The sequence below is a fragment of the Galleria mellonella genome, unplaced genomic scaffold, assembly GCF_026898425.1.
Source record: "Galleria mellonella isolate WM207_F2 unplaced genomic scaffold, CSIRO_AGI_GalMel_v1 utg312, whole genome shotgun sequence".
Classification (NCBI taxonomy): Eukaryota; Metazoa; Arthropoda; class Insecta; order Lepidoptera; family Pyralidae; genus Galleria; species Galleria mellonella.
The window spans coordinates 4,348,074-4,359,479 of NW_026442074.1; the positions used below are offsets into that span (position 1 = coordinate 4,348,074).

General features: G+C 30.4%; 1 protein-coding gene across 2 annotated transcripts; it reads right to left on the bottom strand.

The window, feature by feature from the left end:
- Nucleotides 1–54: 54 nt before the first annotated feature.
- On the bottom strand, nucleotides 55–10,516 carry LOC113515218 (apoptosis-inducing factor 3). 2 transcript variants are annotated; one of them, XM_052896134.1, is made up of 4 exons: nucleotides 10,389–10,516; nucleotides 10,168–10,251; nucleotides 8,065–8,399; nucleotides 55–2,944 (listed from the first exon to the last, which is right to left on the bottom strand). In XM_052896134.1, the coding sequence occupies exons 1-4, from the start codon at nucleotides 10,456–10,458 to the stop codon at nucleotides 1,643–1,645; spliced, it is 1,791 nt and encodes a 596-aa protein (XP_052752094.1). In that variant the 5' UTR covers nucleotides 10,459–10,516; the 3' UTR covers nucleotides 55–1,642. The 2 variants fall into 2 exon arrangements, with proteins under 2 accessions (XP_052752094.1, XP_052752095.1); XM_052896135.1 differs by having other exon boundaries at nucleotides 10,168–10,289; nucleotides 10,389–10,514.
- Between the last annotated feature and the right edge of the window lie 890 nt (nucleotides 10,517–11,406).

Here is an 11,406-nt window from a genome sequence, read left to right on the forward strand (position 1 = left end):
GCTCCAGTATCTTAAAGAGATTTGTTTTTAAATATTAGTTAAATAAGAGTGAGCTTCCAAGCTGACATACATTTCTTTATTTATAATACATAACAGAACAAGAAAAACACAACAGTATCTTAATTTTGCTCACACTACTTACTTGAACAATAACAAACTGTTTTGATATTTGAAGTCTGTTTGGTAGGGATTGCCCTTGGACGCTGTCGGACCACCATTACTCTGTTCTTATAGCTGGCACTGGATATAATTAATATGTAAAAAAAAATCAATATTTTCCTGGGGGAGGCCTAGTCCCTCAAAAAAAGGTGCAGTGTCAAATATGACTTCGCATAACGTATTAACAACATAATATATTGTTATAATTATTTATGAACAATAAATTACCCTATATTATTACACTTCTATATAATCTATATATGTATTTGTATTCCAGTAATAGTGGTCAAATCCTTATGTGTACTTACGTTATAAATTGTATTGCGTCTAGATTTTTTCAAATCTCAATCATATATCAAGAAAATATCACTTTAAAACAACATACTTTAAATGCCCAATAATATCTATGTCTCTTACTTTTTAACAAAGAACATTAATAAGTAGTAAATTATAAAAAATAAAAGCAAATGTATAATGTTGAACTTTTTAGAATACCTAGTAGGTATAAGCGAAACATTAATTACTTAACAATCACAATAACAGAGGAACTTTGAAGCATACATAGATAGCACTACTTTAAATTTGTTTTAGTAGATAAGCTCTTATTTCGTTAAAATCCTGAATATTTGAGCTTCAAAAAACTAACAAATTAAAAACAAGCATTTTAATTATTGGTCTGCTTTGCTGAATTTACATATGGATATCCTACTTTACTTAAATTATGTATTTAAGGAAATTACTTTTATTCACAATTCCAATGCTTCCAGCATTTCAAAGATCATACACATAACATTATTTTGTTGTTTGACTGCGCAGCAAAATATGTTCGCATACAATATCGTCTAAATGGTTTGAAATAGGTGCTCCCGTAGGATATCCCATTTTTTTTATGATCTCATAGTTTTAAACGCGATTTTTCGTTGAAATCGAGATTCGTTAAGCCGAGATTTCTGGTTTATCTTTAAAATATTTATAATATTTCTTATTAGTTATTAGTAAAATTATAATAATGTTACTTTTTATTGATTTTTAGTGTACTTTATGGGAAAAATATTTTTTAATTTTATGCTCTTATACCTACCTATATTGTCCACGCTTTTATTAATTACTACCTGTTTTTATGTACTTGGTTAAATTAAGGTATAAAAAAAGGTGGTTGTTATAATTATGTTCGACACGTATAGTTTTATTGATGCATATCGTACAGTAATTTTTCGGAGATTTCTGGACCAATTTGCGTTATTTGCTTTTAATTGAAAGTGTTTATTTTCACTATAATCTCATACAAATTATGCTAAAACTGAAGTCTGCCTGTCAAATTTGTATATGTCAGATGCCGTTATCCTTCCCATTTCCTAATGATATTAATAAACAGCTATCACATTGTAATATTAACATAAAATGATTACTTGCAATTTAACTTATTAAATTATAATAATAAAAATAAGTGATAATAAATTATTGATGTTCAAGTTTAGTGGATTCATGGAACTATTGATTTGGTCCATGCGAAAGGATCGTCTTTTAAATCTTTTTTGTGAAGAGATTTGCCTTGATAGAGAAACTCTGCAAATTGAGAAACAATAGGGTCCCTCATACAAGATGCTACTGCAATTACTTTGTCGGACTCATCAAAAAAGAATATAACAAATTTCAATTCATTTATATCTCCTTCTATTTGAATATTAGAAGATTTGCCACATCCGGCGTAACGTATGGATTTCCCAAACAGCATCGTCCAGAAGTATGGTACCGTTTTCAAGGGAATCTCCTTCTTCAATATATTCAAAGCAGCGACTCTACCGTGGTACTGAGCGAGTCCTATATGTCCAATACTCATTTGTTTGTTTCCATGAGCATAAACCGGCGCATATGCTATATCACCTCCGGCATATACGTTTTTAATATTCGTTTCTAATTTATCATTGACGCTGACCGCACCGTTGGTTTCCAGTTTGATACCACTATTTTTGAGGAAATCGGTGTGGAATGTACTTCCCACGCCCAAAATAAGCATATCCGCTGGTAATGTAGTTCCATTATCTAATTCAACCGATTTTATCGCTCCGTTCTCACCGTTGCATTTTATTATTGTAGTGCCAAAATGAAACTTTACATCTTTCTCTTCAAACAACTTTTGAAGGCTGCGACCTATTTCTAGGCCAAATACCTGTCCAAGCGGAGCGGCGTCCTTTCCGACTACCGTCATAGACTTCGCTTTTGGACAGCAAGAGGCCGCAGTCTCCAAGCCGATGAAACTTAGACCAAGAACTACAACGTCTTTATCTTTTTCCGAACCCAATGTCCCCAAAATATTCATGGAATCTTCAAAGTTTCTCACAGTGAAAATATTTTTCATATTAATTCCTGGTACATCAGGCACGCGAGGTTTACTCCCTGTCGCTAAGTACAAGGCGCTGTAGCGAAGTTTGGAGCCGTCGTTTAGATAGACCAACCTTTCTTCTGAATCTACATTGGTGGCTTCGACACCTTTCAAAATTTCAATGTTAGCATCTTGATAATAATCTTGGGTTCTGACTTGTAGTTTTTCGATTTCTGTGACAGTGCCTATTTTGGATACCTTGATTCTGTCGTAAGGCAAATAATTTTCCTTGGCAACAACTGTAATACGGCCTTTGAAGCCCTCACTACGCAGTGTTTCGGCACAGGTGGCTCCAGATGGTCCACCGCCCACGATTACTACTACAGAGCCATCGCAAGGGGACACTGAACCCATATCTTTGATACGTTTATTAGATTTTAAGTCGCTGATTTTGGCTTTTACCTGAAAATAAAGAAATGTTTTCATTAAACAGAGAGATGGACTAGTTAAATTTAATTATTATTACTTTGCATAGATTAGCCGGGTAAAAGTTTAAAATCAATTACTTAGTAAAATGAAGCAGAAAATTATAAATATCACAAATGTAAGTCTCGCGTGTGGAGGAGGCGGAGGGAGACATCTCAACAGAAATGGGAGGATTTAAATTAAAAAGTCTCACGATAAATAATGTTATTTAATTAATAAAAAATTTTAGAATATTTAACTCTGTCCTAGTACAATACCAATTATACTGTACTAGTTATTTCCTGCAGCATTGCCCGCGTGAAATAGTATATAAAGTATCTTATGTGTTAAATTAGGATATGAACTACCTGTATACCAAATTACATTCCAATCCACTCAACTGTTTAAACGTGATCGAGTAACATACATTTAAACATCTTTACAAACTATCACATTTATTATATCAATAGAATTTTTTTTTGGAAATCCCTACATCCCTGCCAGTGTCTGTTATATACTACTGAATGAAGAATAACTTTACTTATGGTTTTTCCTCAAACTCTGTAAGTATGTGCGTACGGATCTACCAAATTAGTAGTTGGCCAAAGCAACTCAAGGTCGTTTGGTTTTAAACATATCGACTTTATTTACTACCTGTCAATTCGTCATTACACCATATGCGTATACTTAAACTATACATACATATATTAATGCCTTTTTTTATAATTAAATAACGTGACATTAGGATTATACAATAATAGTAGACACTTAACCAAAATACGCTAATATATGTAAAATGATAAATGGCTATAATTATTAATAGTAACTCGCTATATATGCAGCAAAATAAACAGAATAGCAGGATCGCCTGAAACGCATTCTTAGAAGAGGTTTAAAGAAGATTCTTATTACACTTTTTCAACAAAAAATTATAAAATACGTAGTTATTTCAAAAACATAAAAATTAATTAAAATGCTTCGAAGCCTATACAGTTAGAGGACTTTGTTTTTCTAATTTGTACTCTGTTGCTAATCGATCTAGAAGACTATTATAGACCGACTGTAGGTCGAGAAAGGTTACATGAAATAATAATTAAGACAAAAAATTTTAAATATCTATCAAGAAAGTGCGTGGTTGTTGTTCACATATCTTATGACTAGAGCAATGAAGTCATAACATGACGTCACATCAATTTGCATTTAGATTCTTTTCAAGAATTATTCAACATAATGTATCCGTTTCTATTACAAAATACATATATTGCAGTCTATAATTACATCTAACAATATAGCATGATAATTCTAAAGGATTATATAGCTTATGTATATATTATATCCAACTGAATAAGTCATATCTTCACTCATAATAGCTTCTTCAATTTTAATTCTTAGAATTCACACTATATCTGTGCTAAATTTGTAGAACCAAATCTTTTCAATAATACCTCAGTTCATCTGCTGTAGTTATTAAAATATTAAAACAACAAGTGACCTTGAAATAGTTAACGCGCGCATGACTATTGCAATTCGTTCGCTTCACTTGAACTGGTACATTTTTTATGCTACCTACCTCGAATGGCAAACAAGCTCACGGCCTACCTGATGGAAAGCGTTAACCGTCACCTATATACATAAATATAATGTCATGTGTTGTCGCTCCTGACGACTAAGATTATTTCTTGTGTCAAAAATTACAATAACTTAGCACATTGTCACATTTTTTTTTATACTTGTTTTAATACGTGATCATAGAGTGGTAACTTTATTTAAGCTATTAGTATATTAATTTACGCTGGCGGGGTACCAATGAGGGATTATAGGTGAGGATGGGGTAACACAATAGTAATTAATTACCCAAAGGAATCATACAAACCTGAACACTATTTATACTATGTTTTAAGATTCCCGAATACAGGATCAGCATTTAAAAAAAATATAAGACATCCAACAAAGTTTGTTTTAATATTTATACCATTTGTTATGATAATTTAACTGACGATACACTTGAAGGAAAGTGATAACTGTCGCCTATAAAAATGTACTGAATTATGGGCATCACAGTATACACTGTGAAGACAGTTATACTCATACGTTGCCATTCTCGAGTATCAAGATAATAGCTTCGTACCCTGTAATTTCCCTGCCATATCCCAGCCTATCTCCAGAACCTAGATTTTGAAAAATTTACATAATACACAAATACACATTTTGTATAGCATATAAGCACACCAAGTGGACATTAGTCATTCCATACACAAAACATTAGGTAGTATCTGAGTGACTGCATCTAAATGTGTGCATGACTAAAACGTGACTAGCAGCAAGAATGACTATACGTACTCATAAAAAATATATATTTTGAATCGTTATCACTCTAGTACAAAGTTTTTCCAGGTAGTATTCAGTGAATTAAAGAAGTGTTCAGATTTTTTTTTAAAGGATGAAAATGGTATGGTAGCCCTCGCCTGCGCTAACGGGATACGCTGGCGGAGCACCAATGAAGGATGATAGATGAGAATGAAAACAGGCCAGTTAGCCCATCATGATGAATTCATCAGGAATTAACCATGTTAGTTTCCAGGGAGAACCGCAAGGACGTCGACCTGGGTGGGTATATTGCTAGCAATAGGATTCTCAGAAGTGTTCTGATTTGAACTGGCCCTTAGATTCGACCTGACAGGGTATATTGTTAGCAACGGGGGGACTGGTAATCCGCATTACAAATAATAGTAATAAACAAGATCTTCGCATTTATAATTTTAGTACGGATATTAATTTCTCATAAAATTTTATCATTTGAGATAAACTTGATATTCATGTCCGCGTGAAACTGAAAGCACTTGATTTTTCTGTCGAGTTGATTTATCCTAGTGGCAGGCTAACGACGAATCGGAATTTAGACGGTGATTTTAACTCCAATTCAATAATTTTATATTGAAAGTATCTATCTACTACTAGTAATAGGCATCACAACAATTTATTGACGTTATTCTTTTAAAAGGTTATTAGAAAAAAAAGAAGAATGAAATATCTACCTAAGAAGATAGATTCTTGTAGATCTTCTTAGGCAAGTACCTACACATGCTTAACTGTGCATCATATATGTTAATGTAATAACATAAAATTAGTTCTTTCAAAGCAATTAGTAACACTGTAAATGTTTGAAGACATTATGAATTTTCTAAAAGTCACGTAGTATTTTGACTTAACTAGCGTTACAAATTATTATTTTTCTCAAAATAACCAATATATTTTAAAGCGTATTCTCAAGCCTAACGGAACAAATTACGAACATACGGATAAGGATTGTAACAGGGGGGAAGGGATTGTTAGTAATAGGGAGGTTAGTCACCATTGCTATCAATATTCAAAAATGCGTAAATCTACTTGAATAAAAATATTTCTTTCTTTATGCTTAATGAAAAAAAGGGGAGATTCCCAGAATTTTGAAAGGCGTTCTGTTACTAAACTGCCGAAACAACTTGTATTTGTATAGATGGATTGTATTGTATAGTGTATTGTATTGTCTATTGTAATTGTATAGATAGATGCATACAGCGAAGGTATTTTTATTTCATTTATATATATATATATATTTTTTGAGTTATATATATATATATATATATATATATATATATATATATATATATATATATATATATATATATATATATATATATATATACACGAATGATGCCTCTGATATAAATGAACGAGTGTTAATAAACTACGGTGGACGCCGAATGTTTGATAGTCAACCACAATACTAAAACGTATTCACACCAACAACCTCGAAAATGTGAAATTTTGTCTCCCACTTAACACTTATGTAAAATTTTATAGAGAATTAAATGTAAATAGTAATTAACATTTAGTAAATTACATGTACTTCTTGCTTATATGTTAGTATAATAAATTTCGAAGTGTTTATTTGTTGCCTCTTAGCGCCTTAACTGTTTAAACAAATATCTTGAAATTTGGTATATACGTACTGTTTACGATGCAGAAGGCAGAAGGTTGTACGAGTAAGCTACTATTATTCCAGTCAGGTGAACGAAATCGCGAGTAAAAGTTGAACGTAAATAAAATGTACCTACTGTTAGCAAAAATATTTAGTCGACTTCATATAAAAAGCTGGCAAAGATGCGAGCAGACATTGGTTAAGATATGAGTAGAGCATGGAATCCTATTAATTCTCTTCCCCCGGATTTCATTTTGGAAAAATATTACCAAAAAAAGCGTAACATCGCTCTTTCGTTACTCAGTGCTAGATTTTTTCTTTAGTGTAAACGTAATAAGATGGCTAAAAGCATTATTTACTTTTTCAAGTATATTCGGAAAAAAAATTGCATGTTCCACCACAATGATATGATGACTAAGTCATTGAAACAATTCACATATTCCCATCCTTGAACAAAGTCAATTATAATGTCGTTATATTTAAATAGCGTCAAATCGTTTTCCTATTAAATTTGTACTTAAATATATATATTTGTTATTATGAAATACGTATTATATATATTTTATTTTATTCGTATGTTAAAACATGTGTAACAAAAATATAGAATTTCTTTTTGTTTCTCATCTAAATAAATATGTTGAAAAGTAATAGGTACATGAATGTATCAGAGTTTTGTATTTTGTACAAAACTCGTCTTCCAGAATACCTCTGTCCCATTCGTATTTCTGCTGTAAAACAGTTGTGTTGCATGGTTGTATTTTGATTTGAAGGCATTATCTGTTTGGATATGGCAATGAAATTACAGGGTACAGAGGCATAACACCTTAGTTCTCAGGAATAGCAACGCGTGAAGGGTATCTTGGGCGACACAATATAGTTTATTATGTCCATAGTACTTTTCATATCTATAGGCGACGGTTACCATTTTCGATTAGCTTGGGCCGTCAGCTTGTTTACCATTCTAAATTGCATAAAAAAATATATTTTTTCATTCAATTCAAGACTTCTAAACTAGAATATGAATGATTTATGTTTACAAAAAATACACCAGTAGCTACTACTATCTAGCTACTACATTTTGGCTGCTAATCTGTTTTTCGGTTTAGACCAGCCTTAAGATTATGCATAAACATAATTATTAAAAACTTAATCTTACCTTTACTTGTCCTTTTTCAGAAACTGTCACTTGATAACAAGGCAGTGAATCAAAGCCAGGGAAATCTTCGATGTCTCCCGTCTTGATGTTAAAACAAGCGCCGTGCCACGGACACCTAATCCTTCCATCACTTAAGGCGCCGGAAGTAAGTGGGGCGCCGTAATGGGTGCACTTGGTGCCCAAAGCATTTATTTCACCTTTCTGTTTGACAAGCAACACTTTGCCTTCGTCGCCGATATCGAATACTTTCATTTCATTCTCTTTAAGGTCATTTTCGTTGCAGACAACTGATTCTACATATTCCACAGTAGAGTCGACGCGGGAAATAGTTCCTCCTGTTTAAAATTATTACGCCAATTTTTAATACAGGCTTTGAGAATGTACAGAACTCTTGTATTTGAATACTGATAGATATAGTATAGATATGTTTCGGTTTAAAGGGTAAGATACAGCAGTAAATTTACAGCATATGGATGCATCCTCAAGAATAACAATACATGAAAAGTATTGTAGGCATCACAATTTATAAGCAACAATTTTCCCTTTCCATAAGATGGGCATAAAAAAAAATCTTGCTTACTAAATAATATTTTTATTACAAGAAACAAATTAAAGGATTTTTCAGAATTTTTATTAAATCCTTTATTACAACTGAAAATAGCAGTAGTGTGAAACAGATAAACTCATATCAAGCAACAAGGAAATGAATAAAACCACAGTTCATAAGTGTTTTCAAACAATTGAATGTGTATTGTCTATTTGTCTTTTAATTAATGTTTTATTTATTATGTTAATTACATTACTTTAATGAATTGTTTAACTATTGACAATATTTTATCTTTTATAGAGTACTTTTTTTGAATGAAATTAAATGAAAATGGAGAAGTAACTCTGTGATATTGATATGTACTAACATAGCACCAATGAAAAATGATAAGTATGAAGATGAAAGCAGGTCAGTCGGTACATTGTGATGAATTCAAAAGAATTAACTATAAGTTTCCAGAGAGAATGGGGTTTAGAGACTTACTAACAATAATAGATAGACCAACCAAAGTTACTTAAATTGTATGTTGTAAGTAATTTTTTTTTTCATTATATAGAGGTTAATTATACTGGGGTAACACAGAATTTTTAAAGTGAAGGATTTGGTGCAAAATTCTATAATAATAGACTAATATTGTATGCTTAGTATCTACTAATAATACTGTATGAGAAAAAAATACATAGAATAAGGTAGGTATCTACTTCATCATATTTACTTCATCTATGGTAGTATCTAATTGTCTATATTATTATTAAAATGTAAATATAACATTATATATAATAACAATAAATAATTGCCTAATAAAATGTAATAATAAAAAATGTTGTAATAGTAATAAGTAGGTAATATAGTATGATAATGATGAACTGTACTCACTAGTTCAACTTCAAGACCAATTATTTATTCAAGATTCATTCATATTCATTCATTCAAGACCACTTTTAATAGCTACTTATACATATTTAGGCCAAGGCCATTTTGTTCGGCAAGGACAAACTCTTTTACTCTAGATTAGAATCTATTTGTTCTCATTTTTTAACTAAATAAATAAATACTGCAATATTAGTTTAAAAATCCAATTATATATATGTTCTTGATGATAATGTAAAGTATGTACAATAAAGATTTAAATATACAACTGCAATGTAATAATCACATAGAAATTATAATATTTACAAGTATTATTAGTAATAAAGTATACCAAAATCTACAATTACTAATTTAAAAGTTCTATAAAATGATCAAAATTTTAAATGTATGAAAACAGCTGATTTATACACAACAAGTGATTTCAAGAATTACAAGTATTAAGCCAGTTTCTATTTATTACTCTATATAGTTATATGCATTAGACAAACATTAATTAATAAATAAAAATTAATTGAAAAGTATAAAATGGTCAGGCAAATAAATATTTTTGGTCAATTAGGGGTAAAGAAATGAGGGTGAAATTATATTTATTTTATTTTGCTATTAACCTGTAGTATTAACATTTATCAATAGATAGGTATACACCTAAACTTATTAGCTGGAATAATAAATACAAAAATACTCACGTCTTTCAGTATTGTCGCTACACCTATTACTATTTGGAGAATAAGATCTTGAAAATGAACTACCCATCTTTCTTACTACTGGATCTGGAGATTTTAAGAATATACTTTCATTAAATATATTTCTGGAAACCAATATGAAACAAAATCATTTAGATAGTATTAAAACAAAGACAACTACAACAAAAATAACGTCATGAAACTGTAGAAGGGAAAGGATTTACCTTGATCAAAACAACGTCTCAATATAGGTACTATTATTGCGCTTGACTTTTTGAAATTGAAAAGAAACATTCTTTACAGTGACTGTCAGAGACAAACAAATAACTCCAAATGTTACCATTTACAAAATATTTTTACCTTAAAAACACCGTATTACAAACTAAATAACTGCAAAATAATTTAAAACTTATATACACAGAAAGAATGTGAGAAAAAAATATTTGATTAACTTATTTAATAATTGTAATCATCTACATTCACTTAAAACTACGTAACTGAATTTCATAAGTTAAAAATAATTAGAATTTGTTTTATTATAATAATAGTTCTGCCAAATCAGCATCGAGTTATATAGCAGTGGATTCACGAAATTACTTATTTATGAACCATCATAAAATAAATTTATAATGATTTTGACTTAAATTTACGGATATTTAATTTATATTGCTTCTTAGAATAAAGCCGTGATATCAAAATGAAATTTTAATTTTAGGAATAGGTTTTACAAAAATGTCGTCTCAGAATTGACTAGAACTACATATAGACTCAGAATAGTGAATGTTCTTTGTTTATCTTGCTTAAACGCATATGTTATTATATTTTAATTAGTAATAACTAACCTATATACTTTACAATCGAAGGGATAGGTTATTTTTAAACTTTTTTACGTAGTGAAATAATTAATTAAGTTATTTTATTAGAAAGATACAGTATTTAGAATAGTATAACAAAATATGATTTAATGGCCAACTGTGTCGTGCCGTTTTTTATTAAAGTGCTAAGAAATCACGTAATAGGTATATAAAGAAAGAATCGATGGTATTTTCATACATCGAAAATAACGTATCCCTGTGGTATTTAATTCTATCCAATGAAAAAGATATGACCACTTTATCGTGTTAAATTATGGAAATACAAACTTTCTACTGAAAATCAGGCTATATGGCTTAGTTTCTTTGCCTTCTCCGTTATTAATAAATTAATATCATTGCTACTTTTTTTTAGTACGTTTGTTCCGTT

Excerpts from the sequence above, each read along its gene's own strand:
- LOC113515218 (XM_052896134.1), bottom strand. The coding sequence starts at position 10,458 with ATGTTTCTTTTCAATTTCAAAAAGTCAAGCGCAATAATAGTACCTATA. Across the intron at positions 10,252-10,388 it reads GAGACGTTGTTTTGATCAAG|ATCCAGTAGTAAGAAAGATG; the intron begins GTAAATCCTTTC and ends TAAAATCTCCAG. Across the intron at positions 8,400-10,167 it reads TAGCGACAATACTGAAAGAC|GAGGAACTATTTCCCGCGTC; the intron begins GTGAGTATTTTT and ends AATTTTAAACAG.